Source organism: Scophthalmus maximus, chromosome 1 (assembly GCF_022379125.1).
Source record: "Scophthalmus maximus strain ysfricsl-2021 chromosome 1, ASM2237912v1, whole genome shotgun sequence".
Classification (NCBI taxonomy): domain Eukaryota; kingdom Metazoa; phylum Chordata; class Actinopteri; order Pleuronectiformes; family Scophthalmidae; genus Scophthalmus; species Scophthalmus maximus.
Window position 1 is genome coordinate 8,148,391 of NC_061515.1, and position 25,377 is coordinate 8,173,767.

The 25,377-nt window shown below is 39.5% G+C and overlaps 1 protein-coding gene across 2 annotated transcripts in view; it reads right to left on the reverse strand.

The window, feature by feature from the left end:
- The window catches only part of cdkal1 (CDK5 regulatory subunit associated protein 1-like 1), a 195,511-nt gene that overhangs the window by 67,998 nt on the left and 102,136 nt on the right, over window positions 1-25,377 (reverse strand). For both annotated transcript variants that reach the window (XM_035629576.2, XM_035629575.2), the window contains exons 9-10: window positions 14,043-14,209; window positions 4,313-4,458 (exon numbers count right to left, since the gene is read on the reverse strand). In XM_035629576.2, the coding sequence (XP_035485469.2) occupies window positions 4,313-4,458; window positions 14,043-14,209 (313 nt within the window). The remainder of the gene's footprint in view (window positions 1-4,312; window positions 4,459-14,042; window positions 14,210-25,377) is intronic.

Sequence of the window (25,377 nt, forward strand, 5' to 3'; positions counted from 1 at the left end):
TACTTTGGGTTCTGAGCCGTTTTAGCTCTGTAGATTTTCTGGACATATATTTTTTTGTTTTTTAACAGTGTAAAAAACAGAAGTAGCTTGAAGGATCTCGAGACACAAACCAGACCAGCAGGAACTGCCGTCCACTCTGCTCCTCCTTTTTGATGTTTCATGGGCATTTTTTTTAAAATTGCAATGTTGCCAAGAGTCACCAATAATTTTCCGATCTTGACTGGTAATGAAACAAAAATATTTTGTTTCAGTTTCCACATCACTTACTCATTACTCGCCCTCACTCAGCAGTGGTGTCTTTTTGCACAGAAACGTGAAGACTAAGAGACAAAGAAACACTTTGCACCAAAAATCTGCCTTCACACAACAAAACGTAAGTCCAGGATAGGGTTCAAGATCCTGCGCCATGAAGGATGTCAAGGAGGGAGGTCTGATGTGTTTGCTGCTTTTCTCTGATAAGGAGGGCCAGAGGCGTCTGACCCATCATGACCTCTTCAGCGTTGGTGGCGTAAGTGCTTCAGAAAGAGACATACATTTGTCTTCTGCTGTGTGTCAGTCAGATAAGCCCTGACCTCACACATACCTGCACAAGGTCTCTGCCTGTCTCATCGTGAACTCAGGTGAACTAAACGTGTCTATACTAAGGCGTGATTGTAAGAACGTCCACAGTCACTTGTGTGGCTGACTCACAACCACATGCTGACAGAGCTTCCTCTTCCACCTTGAGCTGTTCAGGTTTTCATGAAAGTACCAGTTTGAAATGAAGCGACTTAGCAGTCGTACAACTAGCAGCAGCGATGCTTTTTCAAAAGAAAAAGAAAATTGTAATGTGGATGTAGCCACACACACTTGACATGCCAAGTTTCTAACTTTTTATCTCTCTCCAACATCTCATGGAAGTTTCTGAAATATAATTTAAATATTAGGTGCTTTAAAAAGGGCCCTCAAAAAAACTGTTTATATTTCACACACACACACACACACACACACACACACACACACACACACACACACACACACACACACACACACACACACACACACACACACACACACACACACACACACACACACACACACACACACACACACACACACACACACACACACACACACTCCAGCACACCCCTACTCTTTCCCACGCACAGCAACACTCACTCATACAGTGAGTGAGTGTGTTTCTTGGCTTGTCCGAAGCCCTGGACTCGCTCCCAGACTTCAAACTACACCCCAGCCGTGACAGCAGCAGCCAAATGCATCAGGCCACTGGATGTGTACTGGTATTGATTTCACACAACCAGCATCACACATGTGTATATGAATGTGTGTTTTAGTAACAGAAGCCAGAAACTGAGTAATCATCCACACACACATACAAAGACACACAACACACAAAAGGGGTTAGCCAGACAGTTTATGTAAACACAATCTTATGACATGATACCCTGCATGTGGCAAGTTTGTGTATGTGTGTGTAAGTGTGCCTCTGCGTGCATGGTCTTTGAGATTTTGGCCGGATCAGTGTCACAGAGTTTAAATTTCTACTGAACACTAAAAAAACAACTGGAGACATGGAGAGAGAGACCTCTGCTCCACACTTAACGAATACCTAAAAAGCATTGTAGAGCACACACACACACACACACACACACACACACACACACACACACAGATAAGCATCTGAGTCCGTGTTAAAGCAAACACAGCGGCATCACTCCTCAGTGCGAGGCCTCTTCAGAGTGAACTTAAAAGGGAGGATTTGAAGGAATGGCGAAGCCTTCAAGTATAGATGACGAAATGACCACACACTGCGCCCAATCAGAAGCTTTTAAAAAAAAAAAAAAAAACATATTTGTGTGTGTTTAGGTGCTGAGAGGAAGAGAGAACAGTTTACAATTTAAGTTATATGATTGTCACCCACACATATTTCCCCAGAAAAAAAGTAAGAAAAGAAAGCGCAAATGTGTACAGGCACAAACTACAACGTTTGGGATAAAACAAAGAGGCAAGAAAAAGAACATTTCGTTCATGTTAGTTGTAGTCATTTAGTCAGTCATTTTATTTTTGGTTTGGCTTTAGTTGACCAGAACGCTGGACTATGCCGTCTAGTCTCATTCATTGAAAAACAAACATTTTTGTCTATAGTTTTAGTCGAGACCAAGAATAAACCTTCAGTTAAACTACAGTAAATTGCAAATAGGATGTCATCAGACTGATTTTGACAATTAAAGGATCAGTAAGCGATTCTAAAGCAATACAGGTTTTGTAAAAGTGTGGGAATATTTCCTTGTAAACAGATTATTCCATATATTAGTAGGAAACCTCTGGCATGGATGTAGTTGCATGAAATCTATTGATTGTTACAGTACAGTACACAGATCTCCTCTGCTTATATCAAACTCAATATTAATCTGCATGTTTTTATACATGGGAACAAGACAAATTCATCAGAGAAAAGTGTTGCCATGTACAGCTGCAATGCTCTGCACTGAATAAAGTTCACTTTCATGATGATCTGGATTTGGATGGAAGCAAATCTATATCCATCATGTGATGGATTTTGTTTCTTAAAAATAATGTTTTGGAAACAGCATTAACATGCTTTAATATAATGTACCATTGCATACATAAGCATCTTTCTTATAAAGGATAGAATAATACCTAGAGATTTAAGGCAGAAATGTGACTCATTTTCATATGAATCCCTTCATAGCGTATTATCGTTGAATCAATTCTATATTCATTCACCGTCCCTGACATGTACTGCCAAAAGTAATCATACTCAAATTCAATGACAGATTATCTCTCATGAAGTAAAAGATTACATTTGCATCATTTCTCATCATTTTTGAAGGGTCAGAGGTCAAATCCATGCATTATGTGCATGTTTTAGAAAATACGGATTTTCTGTGCGGGGCAGTGTTTAATCCTTGTCAGGATTGTACATGTGTGGCTTTAAAATCCATAGTATATATATTGGTCAATGTGAATAGTTTGGAGGAACATAGCTTGGTCATGAAGTGAGTGAGGAAGAAAAGCTCAAACATTCAAAGTGTCCCGCATCAGTTTCCACCAGAACTTTAATCAAGTGTAAAACCATGTGAAGCGATGACGTGATGAAGGACAGATGATCGGCAGAGGGACCGAAGACAAAGTGAGAGATTTTGAAAAGAACTGAGGGCTTATTATCATGGTCGGAGAAGTTTTTTTTTTCATCCAACAGTGAAAATGGATACACTTTCAACAAATGCTTTGTCAGCCACATCTCCCTCTTCTCTTTGTGTTCTCAGCAAAGTGTTGCCTGTGTTGTGAAGCCCAGTGAAAGAGGCCCCCTAAGCACACAACCAGAAGCACAACTGAATAAAATTCCGCCATGTCCTAGAGAGCCAACAACATGCTGCCGTGCAGACTGGTAATACAAAGAGATTTGTTTCCAGTCTTCTTGGGCAAGTCTCTACAGCTTTGCTAACCTTTGGGTAGTTTATCCCAATCATCTTGGCAGATCCTGTCAAGTTCAGTGAGAATCCGTGAACTGCCAACTGGTAACAGCCAAATGTGGGCCATTGCTTTACTTGAAAATCAAAGGCTCTCCTCTCATTATGTTATGAGACGATGTCCTGCCGCTGCACTGAGCAGACATATTCCAATTAATATTTAACATTAAAATGATCCAAATTAGTTTTATTAAAGAGATTAAATGGTGGGGCCATTGGAGAACTTATGTAATCAGTGTGTTCTTTGATACAGTAACACCAACAACACAGACTACCACAGCAACTCTACAGCAAAAGGCACCCAAGAAGCATTGAGGACACATTTGAGATCTGATCCCTTTCAGCGATGGTCTGGGACACGTTTGTTTAGCAGTGTGAATTCAAATGCATTCTGGGCCACACTGAAGGATCGTGTACTCAGCTGGCTCACTAAAGTTTCATAATGCACCAAAAATATGTTCACCATTTCAAACAAGTCCCTGATTTACGTCTCGGCACCAATGTTCATGGCTAACGTCGACACAGACTCCCATGGCTTGGTTCTGGTAATGACATGCGTTGTGAATTATGAGACTTTATAAAAACAGGTGTGTGAGTTTCTAAACTATGTCAGGTTATGTCAATTTGCCACATGTGGGTTCCAATCAAATTCATCTCAGGGATAATTAAATACATCAGCATGCACATAACCACAATTTAGTGACACAGCAACGGGTCTGAATACTTATGTCAATGAGCGATTGGTTGAAGAAAGTGTGTTTGATTTCTAATACATTTTCTAAAACGTGTTTTTCAGTTATCACTACGTCCTGCCTTACCGCTCTTTGAGGAAGTCCACCACTCTTTTGAAGTCATCGATGCAATACTCCCTCTTCATGTCCATCAGTACACTGTCTGAGGCCGACTGCACAGGAATATGAAGGAAGGCATAGACACGCGGATGATTCAATATCTTGGCCATCTCCTAATGAGACAGAAGAGACAGAGAAAGAGAGATCGGGAGACAAGAACAAATACAAAAAAAAGTTGTTCGATTTTCATGTTCAAATAGAAAAAGGCAGTTGCAAAATCAGTGAAATATGTTGGTTTGCATAAATAATTATTCAAACCAACAAATATGTTTGATAATTAGCTGCACAACACTGAAGTGCTAAAAACATTTGATAAATATATTGGTTAATTTTCATCTAAATTATGCCGTTGTTCGAAATAGATCTATAAATCAATGTGAAACTTTTTTTTTTTTTTAATAGAACATTTTGGAACTATCACTTAATAATTAGTCAACTCTTAGAATGAGCATTAATTGCTAAACTGTCTACGAATGATGGTGGACATAGCAAGGACAAGCTGGGAGACATTCTTCACACGAGGTGTAGCCAAAACATTTTTATTTAGTAATTACTTCATTATAAGCTAAGTCAATGCACGTGACGCTTGTCATCGATAGTCGTTTGCTTTGAATAAAATTAAGATTCCATTAACATTCCTTCCTCTTTCTGTGCTCACTTACACCAAAGACATGTTCTTTTCCTCTCTTAGAAAAACACCTAAGTGGCTCACACCATGTATCGCGTATGTGTAATACTGGATCCAACGTCTAAAGAGTCAAGGCTGCAAAGCATTTCATTTCAAAAAGTTGAGAGGGGAAAAAGAAAAATACATTTAGATTATAATTAAATCTGTAAAGATTTCTGGTAGGTACTTTTCTTTTCTTTTTTTCCCACTCGATTGAATCTCAGGGTGCAGTACATGCTCGTTATAATGCCTGCAGTTTCTACGATACAGACAAAGTAATTTTAAGAGTGTTGTCTCTATTGTTTAAGAAATGTGAATCTTTACTTATTAGGAGAAAGGTCATTATCAGATACTCGTCAGACTGGGAGACTCAATATATTCAAGGAGAAATATTTCCTAGGTCTGAAATCCTAGTTTCTTCTACTTTCATTTGTTCGCTACAAATGTTCTCACACTTAATGATGTGGCTGACACAGAAATTCCAGTAATTCCTGTAAACGATTTGAATTGAATTAAAAAAAACACAAAAAGCTGAAATTTAGAGAATCCTGGCAGAACACAAGGCTAAATTACCATGTTCATCACTTTAATGGTATAAATAGCATCATGACGAGCAAAACAGACAAAGGTTGTTCAATCAAGGTCGTCATAAACCTATAATGAGATCTATACGATCAGTTTACTTTCTCATGTCAACAGAAATGTACACCATTTAGTCAATGTTTATGCCACCAGCAGCAATGAATGCCTTTTTTTTTTGTTCATGTCTTCCTCTTACACGTTTACGAGAATCAAATGCAAGAGGGACATTCTGTCTTTTTTAATACACTACATCAATTGCAAGAGCTGGCTGGTTTTTCTTTTTCTTTTTCTGTCTCTCTTTCATTTTCACTTTAATTTCCTGAGCAAAAAAAGTGGAGAGGCTACAGATGTCAGAATTTTCTGATGGACATATTCAGGATGCCATCATTACCATGCTAATCACTGAGAGGAGGAGAGAGAGAAAGAGAGGGGAGTACAAAATGATTTAATGATTTCCTACAAGAACGTGCTGATTGCAGTCCGTCTTCTCAATTAAGATCTATTGTGGAATGTTCCCAACTTCATACAGACACAAAAGTAAACATGCACGCGCGCACAAGCACACACACAGACACACACACACTCAGACACAGCTCAGTTGCAGCACCACAGGGGGTTGACCACTGGAAGCCCCAAATTAGAAAGAATTAATTTGGTTGGAAAATGGAGCCTGATTGGTGACAGAAATCAGTCTGATACGTGTGTGTGTGTGTGTGTGTGTGTGTGTGTGTGTGTGTGTGTGTGTGTGTGTGTGTGTGCGTGCGTGCGTGTGTGTGTAAGAGAGAGAGAGAACGAGAGAGAGAGAGCGAGAGAGAGTGGGTGACAGAAAAACATGTAAAAACACATGCATTGTAAAATATACTTTTATGATACTTATGGTCTACTTTTCTCCATATAGATGCTTTCTTGAGTATATGTAACATTTCTGATATGAAGCCTATTAAGAGTCCACAACCACAGGATTGCAATACAGGGAAGAAACAGCAATGAAGAACAATTACCTATGTTTACTCGACAGCTTCCCTTGTCAGCAGTTCGTCAGATAACTGACACTACATGACATAATAGAGAAAACACTCACAATGAGGGAAAAGTACTTGGAATGGTAATGATCGGTGTGGTTTTGCCATATAGATACTTTTATAGTTGTGTAGATACTTTCTCTCTGTGTGCCTTTTCAAACAATGTTTGAAGTGAAACTCTAATGCCTCTTGTACGTTGCGCTACAGGACCTTAAGCGAAAAACAACAATACAAAGTATGCACTTGACATTAACGACATTTATTTATGATATCTTAGCACAGAGAAAATACCTGATCTTTAATATGGTACATCGAGATAAGTCCTTTAGAAGTGACGAGTCATTTGATGACCTGCTGACCGACACGGTTTTGGCCATTTTTCAAGTTTATGATTTGTTACTGTACATGTATGTCTGACTATGTATGTGTATCTGGCCGTGGCTATGTGTAAGAGCATGCATTTTCATAAGGGAATCCACTGACAATAATTTTCCCCCACTGAGTGACTGCAATCTAGCCCACACATCGTGTGTGTGTGTGTGTGTGTGTGTGTGTGTGTGTGTGTGTGTGTGTGTGTGTGTGTGTGTGTACACAAAGTGCATGAATGTGTTTTGCCAGGGTGAATGGGGTCTCAACAGATGGCAGGGGAGTTTGAGTAGCCGGACACTGCTGATGACAACTGGGGATTAATCTATAAGGGGAGGACTTTTCATTCACACGAGCCATTTATCATGCGCATGCGTTTGTCTGACAGTGCGTCCCATCCTCCAATGATTAAACAGCCCGCTGATATGAATCTCTCTTGTTACCGATCCCTGTGGAGTCGAGGCCTTTCTGATGTTTGTCTGCTGCCGACAGACAGTTTAGCGAGTCTGAGGTGAAAATGATGCCGTGATGAGGATGATATCGCTCAGCAAGGCCCAGTGGCAAAAAATGAAAGTGTTGCTTTAATATCTTTGCTCCTGGGTGAACTCTCCATCTCAAAGCAAAATAGAAGGTGGTTTAAACAACCAACCACAAATTGGTGTTTTTTTTAATCTTTTTTTTATACCTTATAATATATTAAACCCTATTTTGTTTTATTGTTGAAGCAGTGTGATATTAATTCTCACTCTAGGTGCCACTTTATCCTTCCCCCCACCGGGTCTATATTTCTCTCATTTACACAAACAGACACGCAATCCTTTCATCTTTGGTTGATCAGCTCAGATAGACACATAAACCAGACACATAACTGGCTTAGCTCAAAGGATCTGATATCAACCCCCTCAAATCAGATAGGACTCAAGAGAACATATAAGGGGAAAAAGAACATAGGAGAGAGGAAGTAGATAAATGTAGGTTTGGCTCCAAGCAGCCTCAATGACTCCTCCTTCTTTACAAAGACAAAAAATGTGTTCTCACTGTGACCTCGTCCTGCATTTCCTTTGAATATTTCTCCTGCTTTCTCTTTCTTGCCATACCTGGTTATCTTTCCCTCCGAGCTTGTTTATAGAGCAGTGATTCTCTGAGTGAGTTTCATAGCCTTCTTGTACTTGATTTATAGGTGGAATACAGTGATTTAAAAAAAGGAAACCTTTCTGACTGTCCTTAAAACATTGCAGAAACTGATCGACACAACTACTGATTACCTTGGATCAAGTTGTCTCTGTTAGCATTACGAGAACCCGCGAACAACTCATTAATGTCATGCAAATTAAAATAAAAAAACAACTAGGAATAAAAGTATTTCACTTTGCATTAGAAAAATGATCTGACAGAGAAATTACACCCAAACTCAATTACATGTACTTGACTTTGAGTTGACCCTGTGAATCTGTGCTGATATGTGCAGGATGATATACAACTTTAAATTAATTCCTATAGTAGCGCATGCCAATGTTAGCATATAGCACATGCATCATCATATTCATACTTAGTATGGAATAAGGACACCTTGGTGACTGTAATGTAACGACACACTAAAAAGCAGCTGGATTCCCCAAAGTACCAACACGCAGACGGAAAGGGTTGCCGTCTGGTTCAAGTGAAATTACTGAAGCAAACAGAACGGGTGGCACCCGACTGCATCCACACAAAGTCACACAAAACCCACACATATTGGAGAATTAACAGAGTTCACCCAGGGGAGTTTGTAGAGGAGCAGAGTCTACGAGCTGTTCCCAGGATAATAAGTCAGGTCCCCATGTGTGTGAGCTGGCGCACACAAACACAGTCGCTGGGAACTGTATTCGGTGGCAGAAAGAGAGAGTGAGCTCCCAACGGTATTAAACATTTCAAACTCTTCAGGCTGCACCAGATTCTCCCTGGAGGGCAAACCGTGCCTGTAGCACCTCACAGTGCAGACGTGCTACACAGTAGAAGGGATATTAAGTGCATGTATAGCATTTGAACATCACACTGTATTGTGCTGCGTGTATCGTTTGAATGCTGAGAGCATCGCTTGACCGTTTTGTGGCATTTTCCATATTGTTTCCACATTATCATGACTGAGCCAAAAAATACACACAAACCAAAATGCATGAAACCACAAGGATAAATATTTTTCTGCAGCAAACTGCATATAATTCAGTTCACTCACTGCCATTATTATTTTTCCCTTTGGCGGCCAGGGGAAAAAAAATGCTATAGCATTTAAATACCCACCTTTCAAAACTCTAAATGCACCACGATAATTCAGAAAATATAATTCACCGCATTAAGTCAGAAGTCATAATTCAGAGTCACATCAGAATGGCTTTACTGTGAGCATTCATTTGGTGCCCGGTCCCTCACACAATGCTACATTAGGCTTCTAATGTGAAGAGGCTCCCAAAGGCTTCATTAAAATGAAAGAAGGTCTGGGAGGGTGTGTGTAAGTGTGGGCCCATACAGCTGTGTGCCTGTGTGTGTGCACGTCTGAGTGTGAAGGTGAGCGATCTGTGTGGGTATGTTTGTGTGTGTGTGTGTGTGTGTGTGTGTGCGTGTGTGTGCGCGTGTGTGTGCGCATGTGTGTAATTATGTGTGTGAACGCACGTGTCCTGGTTATGAAAAATAACATCTAATTCAGAAGAAGGAGTTTTCTCTTCATTCTGGGTATCTGGTAGTTTGTCGACCTCCCAAAGGCCCAGTGGGAAACTGAGAACAGACATACACCTCTCACTGTCACTGGAATTATTAATGGATTCAAAACAAAAAACTACATGGAAAAAAATCTATACAACAAATAAATAAAATTGATCAATTAAATGATAAAATTACATGTTCTTCCCAGTCCCATCACACAGTCAGGGCATAGTTACTTTTAACAGTCTGATGATGCTAACCGAGTCTTCACTTTGCATTACTCAGGCAAGTTTGCCCGGAGGATCATTTGTGTTTACTCGAATAATGTGAGGGAACACAACCCACGGATATTCTCTTTTAGATGAGGATGTCTGTGACATCAGGAGAGTCTCAACGCTGATCGACTTTCTCGATTGAGTTCAAATATGTCAACTGTCAACTGATGTATGTAATCTCACTGCACAAAATGTTTTCTTGTCTTTGGTCTTAACAAACTATAACAGCACCCAACACTTGAGAACAAACACATTGTTTTTCTTCTTTTTTCCATGTTTTTGAAAAATTACATTTTATGGTCAAATATGTCCGTAGCTCTATGAAAACCAACTATCATAAACAAAGGGTAGTTGTACAGTTTTGTTTCTCTGACTGTACTTATAATATCATATTGTGGAATGAAGTGCTTTGAGAGACAAAAGCTGTGTAATGGTGTGACGTGATATCAACCCATTGTTTTGCATCGTTATAGTCATCACACCACTTCACAGAGCTGACTGTGGAGAGTGTGAATGACATATCTCTGGTGAAACGGAGACGAGCTCCGAGGAGGATGTGTAATGGACAACTCCTATTTCATTCATCTCAGCCTGACTGACTCCTACGTGCGAGGAGGCTTCTTTCACACCTCATTTACTGAGTCAGCTAGCATGCTAGATCCATTCACTTACAAAGGCTTGTACAATGCAGGCACTGGTATCTGTGCACGCACACCTTATATAATCAGATGACCTACTCTTGCAATTTTGACAGCCACGTAGTGATCTATTAACAAGGGGACGGACAGATGGATAGTCAGATACAAAAATTGCTGAGCTCAAAAAAACAGTATTAAGTGTGATCAGTGTGAAGTCAGTCGAGTGAGGAACAAAGAAGTGGCATTGTAAGAGACCTTTTTTTTTTTTTTTACATGCAGCCACTCAAAAAAGGAACCACTGATGGCCCGATGTAATCAGCAAAAATGTCAGAGACAAGTGGCCCATGAGAGGCGATTGGGCCTTTAACTGCTCCAATCAGCAAATGGTGCTGTGAAGCTGTCTACATCTGTCAGGGAAAAAAACAGGCTGCACAAAGGAAGAAAATGTGTGTTCTTGTTTGACAGGGAAACGGAGGCAGACAGAGATTGGAGTGAGCATGTGCGAGGGAGGATCATCTTTTAGGGGGAAGTGAAGAGGTTCCTTGGCCTTTTCAGCTTCAATTGCACCCATTTGGTGTGATGCTGTTATATAAGCGCTCGCGTTCTCCAAAAGAAAAGACAGTGGGCTAAAATTCGGCCTTTGGTGAAGATGAAGGCTAAATCTACTTCTGGGTTTTGGCCTTCGTGGTCATTTCCACCATTCGTATAACTGTGATTAACACTGTCATGAGAGGAATTGGAGAAAAGAGAAGGACGGAGAGGTTAAGTAGGACTAAGTGGGAGGAGAAATCACAAAGGTTTAAAGATGGGATATTTGTTAAAACAGTCACATGAGGAAAGTGACGAATATTAAAAATTACAAAAAAAAACCCTGTAAGGCCTTAACAACTAGTGCTTTGCATAAAACATTAAAAGCATTAGGAAGAAAAACATATAAAATGACATTAAAATGAAATCAATAAAAAGGGGAAATAAAAGCATGCTAACGCAGAATAAGAAGGAAATGTAAAAAAGGGAAAGTAAAAAGAGGGACAAGATAAGGATCAGAGGGAGAACACCAAAACAAAAGTATTTTCATTGGTGGCAAGTTTGTCTGTTGGGTTTCATAACCAACGGACAGATATATTAAGTTAAACTAGAAAAAAATAGGGAAACTGGGGAGGAAGGGAATGAGGAGGGAGGTGTGAAGGCTCATAGGGAAGCGGAGAAAGGGTAAATGGAGCACAGGAGCAACAAAACACAATGATAAGTTAAAGACGAGTGCTCTTATCTTCCCTTATGTAGGTTAATTGACTGAGGGATTAAACCAAAAAAGATATAATTCAATTCAAAGTATGGACGTTAACAATAAAAGGGCCAGTAGCATATGAAATGATTCTTAACACAGACACTCACATAGAGCGAGCCAGTTAGTCGTCCTAGTATATTTCTAATTATCAGTTAATTGTTATTCCCTATCATTAGGAGGGTGGTTTTTTAATTGTAATGTAGCCAAGCAGAAAGCCTACCTATACATGTGGGGGACAATTAGCCACCTCCATTAACCCCTGGTTAATTACAACCTCCATTGCTGCTTCCCACAGCACTTTTCTTACTCCTTTTTACCCCTCATCTCTATCCCGGGGCCTTCATCCCCGTTTTTTCCCCTCATTTATACCCTGATTCTATTAATCTATGATCTACAATATTCCTTGATTGTTTGATTTAAACGGATATCTGTTGTGAACTTCACTTTTTTTTCATAAAAAAAGTTTTAGGTAATTTTATTTTTCTAGGTTATCATTGACTCGTTCAGCCTTCCAGTGTCCTCCCTTCCTGCTTCCATCCTTCCAAAGGAAAATCCTCAGGGAGGACATTGGGGCTTTCCTAGATTGCGAATATATCGACATTAACATATGGTCTAAAATGAATGACCAAAAAAACAAAATCTGTCTGACTCACATCTTTATTTCTTTAACATATCCCACACACCCCATCCTGTTTTACTTTTCCTGAACTGCATTGGGCTGATTCATGTTACTTTCTTATTCATATACACTCTGCAGTGTTTATAATACACTTCACTGCTAAACTACTGACAATAAAATAACCTAATTACAAAATGATACTTTCAATCTTTCTATGCACTCTCTCTGTATGTATTGGTCTCCAGGTATATATATAATATATGATACAAGCAAGCAATGAAGATGTAAGTATTTACAAATGTGCTGGCACAAAAAATTGGGTAAGAAGCTAAACAGAATTAAGAGTTGTATTATTTTCTTGATTATATCCAGTATGTGAAAAAAAATCACAGTGCAGACATACTGTAAAATAAAGTTCATTACAGTAAGGTACCCCAACTAGCACATTTGTATTGCCATATACTATGTTTCCATGTACTTACTCCTACAGTAATTCCTATTTTGGGATTTGGGAGGATTTGATTTTTAGTTTAGTGAAGTATTTTTTCCTTTTTTTTATAGAGAATTAACGGTTATGTTGTGGTATAATATGTTTGTATATTATTATTTGTTTCTGGAAAATGAGGTAATTTTAGAGGGTGTTGATAGCTGTTCTTGAAAAACTAAACTGTCTCTCAAACTCAAATATAACCTCATTCTGGAGCAATCACCATATGACAGATTGTGTAACTGTATGAAGAAAACATCGTCTTGGTACTAGCTACATCCTGGTGTCTGGATTTAAGGATTATTTCACAACAATGGGTTTCTGACTGACCAGACTCACCACAAACTAAAACAAGAATATTTGTAAGAGTGCCTTTATTTATCTACATAATTGGCCACATAATATGGACAAATGAAGGAAACTTCTCAATAGATATGTCCTCTGCATCCAAAACACTCCGACTAGATTTATTGTCTGAAAGCAGGAACCAGAAAATGTCTTTTGTCACTGGGTGGTGGGACATGGTGATAACGTGGCACTATTTTGTTACTCTTAACACTTCCAGAAACAAAGATTTAAAAAAATAAGAGATTGACAGAGAGAGAATGTCAATAAAAGAGATTTATATGATAGAATATGCATGTCTGACAGACAGGGCAGGCATGCATCAACAGACAGAGAGAGGGACGGAGAGACAGAGAAGGGATAACAATGTCCATTGTTCCATTAGGGAGGACATTAATGACTGATAAAATGAGGTTGCTAAAGAGGACACAATGGTCCTTAATTGACTCATTACGAAAAAGAAGAGAATGGACTGCTCTAATGAATGGAGTGTGAGCGCTGCAGCTTAACTGCTTGGTAAGCAAAACAGAAAGGCATTTAGTTTATTAAATCTAACAAAGCAATATTACTTGTCCACAGAAAGGGATCGCACAGGAGAGTAATTGGTCAAAAACAAAGTGGAGAAAAGGAAAAACTCTGGAGTTCATAAATATTGTAGTTTTATTAATCACTGATGCATCATTCTCTCTGATGTGTGCGCATGTGTGTGTGTGTGTGTACTGTACATACCTCTAGGTGTTCCAGGATGTAGGGTGGGTTGGTCATACCCAGCCTCAGCATGGCTCCTTCAGGAATCTCGTCCACCAATCTCCATAACAATGTGGGCAGGTCTGTACCGATGTCTCTACCATAGGCTCCTGTGTCTTCACTGGTCAACCAGACCTCACACACTCCCTCTGGAAACAGACACACACATACAACAAAGATAAATCAAGTTTAATAACTCATTTAGATTTTTTTTGTTATTATCAGTGATATTATACAGAATTTCTGTGTCAACATGCTGCAGCTTTGCAAATTTCTTCTGTCATTTGATGTCACATAACAGTGGTGCTAATTATCAGGCCAAGAGTTATGATACAGTATGCTTTGTAAAAAAAAAAATTGCCCAGTATATGGCCTATAAGCTACATGATGTACTTACAGGTTCCAGACCCTGGCTGATTAGAGAAATACAGATGCTAATTTCAACCAAGCAGTCATATTGTTTGATACTGCTTGAGCATAACTGCCAGAATTCCAGTTGTGCCAACTGCCAACCGAAAATCACTGCAGCTGATCTCAAAGATGGTTTCATCAGTCATCCCCTTTAGCATTCTCTTGTTGGCGCAGCCTGAATGTACCAAGACTTTGGTAGAGCCCAGCTCATGACAATCACTGACAAGTATTAAAAATACCGCCTTGCAATCATACCTCCCAGGAATGTGAAGGTCATACACAGCGAGAGGGGACGATACACTGCCTTCATGCTAAATTAGAGCAACGCTCACTGCTAGAGCTTAATGATGTAACTGTCATTTGGCCCCAGGTCTGGAAATGGTTGAGTGTCTGCTTAAGCTATGGTTTGAGACATATCATATCATGAAGGCACGCACAAATACATTTGCACTTGCAGCAGCACAAGCACAAGTACACACACACAGTCCAATTAGGCAAACACCGTCTTTACTCTTTGAATGGCCACATGCATCTTTCTGTCTGTCTCTGCACAGCTAATGATAATGACGGGGGTTTTGTGTGTGTGTGTGTGTGTGTGTGTGTGTGTGTGTGTGTGTGTGTGTGTGTGTGTGTGTGTGTGTGTGTGTGTGTGTGTGTGTGTGTGCGGAAGAGAGAGAGAGAGAGAAAGACTGTGTGTTCAAAGATGAGCACGGGCCAGATAGATTGAGGATGATGACAGTATAATTGTCCGGAGTGAAAGAGTCTCCAAAGCTCATCATCATTGACATTAAGATGCACTAACGATTTCTGGAGCCAGCCACGTCAGAAAGTTCCATCAATCACACGTGATCAGATCTAAAGGCAAACGCACACTGTATAAGAATACATTCAGGGTTTGATGGTCATTTATTTCAAAATGCAGTTCATTTCAAATTGCTGCAATACTAAAAAATAGCCTAGTTTATGAAATGATCTTTATCATTCATTAACACATTCAATTTGTTTTACTTAAAACATAGTTCCTGTCTTAGCAATGACTAGAGAACAGCTACTCGTCTCCTGTTTGTCACTGAAGACCTTGAATCAGGGTTTTACAATAATGCTTCGAATGTTTAGCTGGTTGAAAATAGAAGCCAGCTTTTTGCGCTGTCTTACAATATTTGTTATATCTAATTTTTGTAATTATTATTTTATTTGGATTATAACACATTTGTAATGTTTGTCAGTTCGTGTAACATGTAACTATTGAAGAAACAAGTCAATGTGATATGACTGTACATGTCTTTCTGTCTTCATTTTCAATTTTTTGTGTATGTGTGGGTATTGATGTTTTATGTTAGCTCCACAACAATCCTAGATTATACACTTCTTGATGAATCATGAGAATGTACAATTTTGTTGTATCCAAAACCCTGCAGTGTCTTACAGTATTCCACAATATATTCATCATTTTCCTTTTTTTACCATTAAGGATGGTAAAAAACAGCTTATACACTTGTAACATTTAACTTTATAATAAACTTTCACGAGAGATGTCGGCTTGTTTGGCCTCAGTCCCCCTGCCAAGGTCTAACTCCTAACCTGCATCAACTGCATCCTATTAGTTTTCATGCCGACTCCCGTCACACCAGGAGCATGACTTTCTGCGTCACTTTCCGATCCCACAAGAATTTTGGCCTAGTGATCTCTTCATACAAGGCCAGACCTGCATTAAACAACAAAAAAAAGCAACCTTGTGGGTTGTATGCTATCAAATAGCTCTCGGGGTTACTGCGTTGATTGTGTTTTGAACAGGGTGATGCTTTGGAAAAGTCTCATGTGTTAAGTCAAGGCCATAGTCATATATAGATCCCCCAATAAACTCAATAGCCTAACCAGCAGCACAGTCCCTTTTGTGTCAGACGTGCCAATGGTATTATTGTTGGCCATAGACTCAGATTGGGGCCGTTTCATCAGGAAGTGTTAGCTTGTTCATCCTATTTCTATCTGTTCTGATACAAAGCACAGCTGCTTCCTCTGCTGTTGGTAAGTGCACGATGTAGAGAGGGTTCACGGTTCAGATCTGTTATGGGTCTACTCTGACCATGGATCAGGCAAAAAAACCCCAACTCATCAGCATAGGTTTATGTTGTAGAACGAAATTTGTTAATCTAATAATTTACAAGAAGTTTCCTTAAATTAAGAGGGTTGATTTGTTAACAATTAGTTAGAGAACGTTAATGTTGTTAAAAAAAAGTTATTATATTACCTATAGCATATATATACACAGTAGTCAATATATAACGCACACACACAGGGTATGCATAGCCCCTCTGATGCTTTCCTTTACTTTTAATTTTAGTATTTTTGTAGTCATTTGTGAGAATGGAGGCCTTGAAACCAACAAAGTCAAACGAGTAGTTTAACAGTGAATTGTAAAATGATGCAAAAGGCAGATAACTAAATGATAAGTTCAACATAGAAATACAAAATGAAAAATAATGATGTTAGTTACCATTATTAGGCAAATAAAATGAAAGTGTTATCTCTTGAAACAAAGCCAGGGCTTCTGCTTTGACCTGTGTGTTTTACAACCCTCAACCTCACATTTGTTTTCCATGTCGCAGAGCGATGTAGTTTTTTGTCACAACAGTTACAAACAATGGGTGGAGGACGGCACAATTTTCCTAAAAGCTATTAAAATTCACTTAACTTTGACGTAGAAGTGCAAAGATAGAACAGGAAACAGTGAATAAAACAAAGGCAGAGCAATATTTAAATTGAAAAAATAAGAGTGGGTCCTGACTTGTTTGGGGTTGGACCCTCAGGCATGTGATTATGGATGGGCAGGTAGTGAGAAACCGGGAGCGCACTAAAGGAAACAGCTGTGTGTACATCTAAGCTGCCGTTGTCTTCATCCAAGAATAACACCATGAGCATGCCAGGCTAATGCCATGCACATTATCAAACAATCATCACTTCAACTCTGCCAAATACTTGTTTTGAAAAAAAAGCCCTCGACTGACGAGTTTTAAGTGTGGTGGATCTGTTGTTCGTCTGTATAATGAATTCAGGTCAACGTCTGCTTTTACACATTTTGATGTGCCAAGGTTACAACTCAATGTTTCTCTTGAATGCTCAGTTCAAAAAGGGAAAACTGTTTAAAAAAAAAGCAAACAAAGAATCTGAAACATAATGAAAGAATTCAAGCAAAGGGTGAAAATAGTTATCTTTTGTCTAGACTGATTTCATCTCGTTGGAAGAAAGGATGGAAGAAAACTGGTGGCTTTGATTTATGCTGGTTATCTAAATCAGTCCAGACTACTATGCTCTATTTGGGATTGACTTAAGTAGAAAGCTAATTTGTTATTTGCTAGTTCTGTCTGAAGACATGAATTCGTACAAAAGGCTAAAATAAACACTTCCAATTGAAAACTCCAGAGAACTTCTGTTATTTTTATTGATGCGCTGCAATGCTGCGATACAATAACTATTTCAGCTTTCATCTATCCTTCATCACCCATATGATACCGTTTCCAATGCTGCTTTTACTGTAAGCTGCTGTACTTAAAATCACTAACATTTACTGTAGCAGAGCTCTATACAGTCCTGGATTTCCTTGAATCCCAATTGCATAATTCTGAATATTTTCCGAAATTAATGCAACTGAACCCTTTTTACAAAACCAGATTTATTTAAAACAAAATGCAGGGTTAGTAACCTTGGATGTTTTATTAAAATATTATTGACGTTTTATTGAAATATTCTGGTAACGTAAAAATGGTTGGTTTGCATTTAATTCAAAAGACCATCCTGAAGTATGTATTTGACAGTGGTGCCGATAATTCAGACCGGGACCGTATATCATTATACTGTTTACAAATGGCCCTGTCTCTACTCCGCCCCTGGATAAAAGAATGAGAAGAGTAGGAGGAGAAAAGAGATGAGGGCTTTGAAGGCAGGTGCTTTGAAGAAGTGTGACAGAACCAATTGATTCAGGTGATTGGGAGCTTTAGTAAAAGCCACTACTGAAACGGTGAAAGGGTCTTAAATCATAAATCAGACACACACGCAGCATAACCTGACCACACATTGTAATGTCATGCTTGTTTCTATTAGATGGTTCAAAACAACAACAACAATGGCAATTTTATCAGCAAATGGGAGATGTGTTGAACACAGACTATATAAGAAAATTGACTTTGTCACCGGGTCCAAAAAGTGAAGCCAATGCGGAAGTGGCTGAAATCAGTATACTCTCAAATTACCAGCAGGGGGCGACTCCATTGGTAGAAGAAGTCAGTTTGTTTTTACTTCTCACTTGATTATAACATCAAAATTAACATTTCCCTGAAGAGTTTATGGTCTCAATTGCTAGTTTCAAGTCTTCTCCAATACAGCATGATGTTCATTTAGTAAATTATGCTCTCATTTAGAATAAAATAGACGATAAAGCACCGTATGCATCGGGCCGTGGACACACAACCTAACGGTCACGCTCTTCTAAATAGGGCTACATCTGAATAAATAAATGAAAAACAAGATGACACCGGTCACTAAATCCAAGGCTTCTAAACTGCAGTTCGCAAACCGGTGTGTGACGTCACAGTGGGTTGCCACTTGGTTGAAGACAGCACTTTTATTAAGTGTTTGCTCAACAGGTCCTCGAACAATTTACTGTCTCCTTTACAAGCACGTTTTAGCGACACGCTACACACACATGGTGTCTCGGCCACTGATGTGTTTGTTTTGGTGACTGCATGTTCTGGGACCGTTTGTGACCAAAGCGCTGCCCGTTGTGTATTTATTGAGGGGAGTCATTCAGTTTACAGTTTTACACACAGAGGCAGTAGTTCCACTACAGTACTATGCCTGTTTTTAGGACTGACTTCAGAAATGGGATGAAGATTTGATGTTGGCCATGTTTTTCTTGACTGCTTTTGTTTGTTGCACTTTGGAGCTGAGTAGGAGTTTTCTTGGGGACTCAGTCTGCCATGTTTCGTCACATGCTCATCCCAAAAAAATGACTGAAGTTTCTAGTAAACTGACACAAAGTGCGCCTCATGTCTTTGCCCCACCCTCTACTTCGATTTGATCTCATTCATGTTTCTGATCTCTGCTCAGCACTAAATTGCGCCCAGATTGTCAATGGCCAAATTAGTCTGTTTATCAACAACTATAATATTATGTTGAACACACCGTCATATTGCTTATTAATAATGGAACAAGAGTTGGATTATGTGCCATGACGCCACTGGCACAGGTTGCTGATGTAGGCAACTATTTAATTTGCCAACTTGTCAGTTCAGCCGGTTCACATAAAAACAAACGGGTTTAAACTCCTACACCTGACTGAACCAGGCCCAACTGGAAATCAACCCGACTCTGAGGCAGCGTGACCACCCTTTTAGCAGTGGATTGAAAGGATGAGCATGGTCGCAGTTTGTGTCTGCAGTGTATGTGTATTTGTTACATGAATAGAAACATAACAAGATGCCCTCATATCCCTTCCCTACATATATGGGTTCAGTGTTCCTACTTATCCTAATCTCTTTAGCGTGATATACATTTTGATTGGTCGCCATGGGCTATAATGTTTAACAGATTATAGATTAGATGCATAAAGATAATCCCGTTAAACTGCATTAAAAACCTATTTTCCATAACACAAGTTAGCACATGGCTAAGCATGTTACAGAACATGCACGGAGAAAGAGAGACGCGGGAAGGAAGAGCAGGAAACAAGTGGATCTGTTTTTATTGTTAGTATTTTTTTATATCTCAACAGATGTTTTAAACCATTTTGAAACACTTATAATTTTTTAAGGAAGAGCAGGAAACAAGTGGATCTGTTTTTATTGTTAGTATTTTTTTTATATATCTCAACAGATGTCTTAAACCATTTTGAAACACTTATGTTTTGTCACAATATTGTCAAAATATTTTTTCACTTAGAGTTTACTGCTTTTTAATAGACTTTTATGTGACAGCAGGACACACCTGGACGTGTAAGCACACACTCACACACCCCCTCATGCATCATGGCAGCTTAATGTATACAACATGCTTAGCTACGTGTTGCCTTGTCATGGAAAATAAGGACTTAATGCAGCATAATAAGATCATCTTTATGTGCATATAATCTGTAATCTATTAAACATCACCGCCCGTGCAACCAATCTGGATATGCATGCCTTATGCAGAGCAATAACAGTTTATAACCCTTTGAGTATATTTGCTCTTTGACTCAATGCCTTAGCAGATGTCATGAAATACTTTGGACTGAATTTGGTTTGGATTGTTATTCTTGGTGTTTTTATCCTTTTTCATATAATGTGCCTAATTCAGACACAGAAGTTATGCAGACATTAGCTGACGTTTGGAACGATCAATTTATTTGGTCAAAACAAATGTAATTTAAACTAAAGCTATTTCAAGAAAGGAGAGAACACACACACACACACACACACACACACACACACACACACACACACACACACACACACACACACACACACACACACACACACACACACACACACACACACACACACACACACACACACACACACACACACACACACACACACACACACCAATACTTTTCACAGTACCATTGACTGGAAGGCCTGTCTGACCTTCATTCACATTAGTCCCTCCCCCGTCCTCCTCGATCAGCCAATCCCTCTGGCTGTCTGCCTCCAGAGTAAACCTCCCCGCCCACCACTAGACAGTGAAACATTCTGGGGCAGATGTCAACAACAGCAAGTTGAAAAATGAAATGATGAATTTGGAGGGAGAGAGACAAAAAGTTGAGGCTGACCTAAAAGGAGAACAAGTTGAGTCGACGAGAGAGATTCAGACATACTAAATTACATGTTAATAAAGAAAGTTATCTGTTGTAAAGTTATAGCACAACTGCTCATTTTATTATAAATGCGCCAGTGCATCTTCCTTTTTTTCAATAAAAAAACACAAATATATTTTTTAATGTATTTACACCATGCAGTTTCTTCTGTGATTGGCCCATCAAAGGTTTGCATGTGATTTACTTGAAGAGACAAAATTATGTTACATTTTTTAATAATTGTAATTTATAGATTTACCTAAATTATCTAAAAGACAGTTTGTGTACTTTTCATTCTCCGACTACTCCCCACACCGGCATGACATATAACTGACATCACCTGACATGAAAGAGTAGTTCTTCAAAGATACTTACTATTTTTCTTTAGGCTTGTATTCGACTGCTCACACTCAAATTCTTAAACTTGAGTAATCTTTGATTCACAGGCATGTGGAAAATAAACGTCACACACTCAGGCATCTACATTTTAATACACATGGACATACACAAGTCCTCCGTCAAACCCCCGCCACAAACATTGCCCACAAATCCCCACACTAAAACTCACACATAAACACCGCACACAGAGTTTAATTGCAGTAATTAAGCAGCTTAATTTAGAGCAACAACTGTTGATACGCTGTGTGGGTGTCTTGGCAGGTAGCATCATCATCACGGATTAACCAAACACACACACTCGCATATGCAAATATTCTCTTGCAGGCATGTTCACACCAAATACATGCATGTGTGCATGCACATGCATGTGTACTTGCTCATGCACACGTGATGTGGATATACATGCATATGCATGGTATTAATGATCAGCCTACACAATCCTTTAAACAACAACATGTCAGCTTTAACCTACTTTCACATAGTTTCTGAACTACAGGCATGACCCTCTGCGCAAGAGTGTGCATGAGACAGAATGTTTTGATACATCAAAGCTTCTGTCTGCGTCTGTGTGTTTTAGTACGTGCTCACTCAATGTATGTGGTACATAAGAAAATGCCATAATATACTGTATATGGGTCAAACATATTGTATGGAGATATCAAAAGTAATTGGCAGAGGGGCTCCAAGTACAGAGTGTGAGTGTGTGTGTTTGCGAAGCATGTATGTACGGGTGTTTGCACGCTTGTGTGTGTATAAATGTATAGGAAGTAATTGGGAGAGAGAGAATAAGATAGAATGATAAGAGAAGTTACTTCCCCCCTTTCATCTTCTCTCTCTTTACACCATGTGTGTGTGTGTGTGTGCGCGCGCACGTGCTGTCAAAGAGGAAGCATCTTGTGAATCCACCAAAGCAGAAGCACTGCTACATATACAAGAGGCAATCTGTAGGGGACCAGGAACCAGCCTTTAACTGCCCATAGCGCTGCAAGACATTGTTAACTTCCTGTGAACTCAATAGGAGATACGCATGACTAATGGACGGGGAAGATGGCTCGCTGATTGTTTATTGATGTCAGTGATCAACTGTTCCACTTTATGACTTTCTAGCTTGATGCAAAACAACAGACACTAGAGCTTAATTACCAAAGCACAACGATTCAATATATCCTTGGGTTCGTAAAGTGAAGTCAATGCAGTAGTGCCCAAAAACTGTACCAGAATGATGAGCAGAGGGCGACTCCACTGGTTGCAAGAAAATAAGTCAGTATCTATTGAAGTCAATGAGAAAATGACTCCATGATTTACAACTTCAGTAAACATTTTTATGGCCTCAATCTTTAGTTTCAAGTCTTCTAAGGGTGTTCATTTTCTAAATTGTGGTCCCATTTAGGGTAAAATAGATGATTAAGCACGCTGGTCGCAAGTGTAGGGGGACGTGCAGTGCACAAGCTCTCAGTCAGGCCAAACCCTGAGCTCCTCCAAATATGGTTACTTTTGGTTTCAATAAACCAAGACGGCGCTGACCCAAATGCTAAACTCCAGGCTTCCAAACGTCTGTTCACAAACCAGTGGTTGACGTCAAGCTGGTTCCCTGGTTTTGCTCCGGCCATCATGAACAGCACAAGGATATTGGAGGATACCAACTCAAGGATATTTAGATTTGAATGTAAGAGCAGGAGGCAACTGTTGCAGGCCTTTTTCAAGACTGTGAGTCAGCCATTACAGAACAAAAACAAAAGCGAACCAAAGACGCAGGATAGATAACCACTAACAAACAGGAGATAGTAAATGCGAGCGATTTGTGTGAGAACTCTTTGCGGCGGAGGATTTGTTTCAGGAGTGAGATTAACATTGTTAATTATTTGGTCAGCAATCAACAGGCTTTTTTTATCTGCTCTCATTAACAAATGCTTTCATTAGTGTCACTTAACAGGCAACAAACTCAATTAAACAGGAAAGTAGAAGATGCAGCTGTCACAATAGGTCGAATGTTTGTGATGATAAATTGTGTTACTGTGATCCTGGGGCAACTGTCCCCGAGTTGAAAGAGATAAATCATGTGACACATTTGAAAGACTGTCATCTGCAACTGTTTGGCAGGTTTATTTGATAAATGACTTGAAAGTCAAACTGATTGTCAAGACTGCCACCTATCAATCGACTGATTAGTCAGATCTGTTCGGCACTAATTGAAATGTTTGGAAAAAAGTTCAAATCTTTCACCGTGTTAGTGTGAATCGTATCATTGTACGAAGCAGGAGTTATCTATCAAATGGGGATTATCCATACTGTCTCGAGATTTCACCCAACGTCAGTCTATCAAGATAATGAACTTGTACTGTGCGTCATTAAAAGCACATGAGTTGAAGCCGAGGGGAGGATGAATGGCTGATGGGGAGCTTGGATTAGTGGACGGGGGAGGTTGAGACACAGAGAGCGTGAGGGGGAGGGGGAGAGTGTCAAAGGAAGCTATAGGGGCTAGATCCCATTTCTGTATGCTTCAGAGACCTAAAAAAAAAACTGCCAGGCACCCAGGGCATGACGCATCACACACACACACACACACACACACACACACACACACACACACACACACACACACACACACACACACACACACACACACACACACACACACACACACACACACACACACACACACACACACACACACACACACACACACACACACACGTCTCTACACGGACCTTACATATGGAAATGGTTTCTTATTAAAAAGTCATTGAGGTCGTAATAGTTAATATCAGCTGTCAAAGAAGTCAAAGCAGTGGACACAGGCACACATAAATACACACTAACGTGCATGATATATATCCCTCAGAGGTGCACAAGATTTAGACACACGAACACACATATAGTACTACAGTTGCGTTATTAATTAGACATAATAAGGTTTAACTCTTTGTAATTCAAGGCTGTTGACCTAATTTACTGACATGATGCGCGCACGTGATTGTGTGTGTGTGTGTGTGTGTGTGCACGGTCACGCTCGCCGGTGTGGTTTGCAGCTACTAATGTGATAAATAATAATATGTCTGGTCAGTATTTATGCTAATATATTCATAACCCACCAGCAGGCATCATGTTTGTGTTTGTTAATTCGCTTAATGTGAGTGTACACGAGCGGAGGTTTGTCTGTGTGTGTGTGTGTGTGTGTGTGTGTGTGTGTGTGGAAACCCAGACTAACTTTAAACACACCCTGCACAAGTCTGTGTGTTAATTAAGTTAGTGACTGTCACTCTAATATATACTGTATAACTGTATTTGGAAATTTGCATATGTACTGTGTGTGTGTGTGCGTGCGTGCGTGCGTGCGTGTGTTAATTTAGTGAGTGGATCTGTAAACATAATGTTATTATGTAAATATTAGTATTTTTAAACATGCAGGCTGTTGTCTGTATTAAAGCTTTGGACTAATGACTGGTTTGTTTACTAAGTTAACAAGCCGAGGAACAGACAGACCATATGCAGGGCAACTGATCCTAATCTACCTAACCTGCAATCATTCCTCTCAATACCATCCACGTTTCAAGTCCTTTCCCACACCAGACACTTTCACACACACACGCTGAGGCTAGAGGCTCTGCATGTGTTTAGTCTCGACTCAAAGCTATTGACGCTGTTGATGCAATTTAAACTTCCTCAGTTTCGTGCACAAGA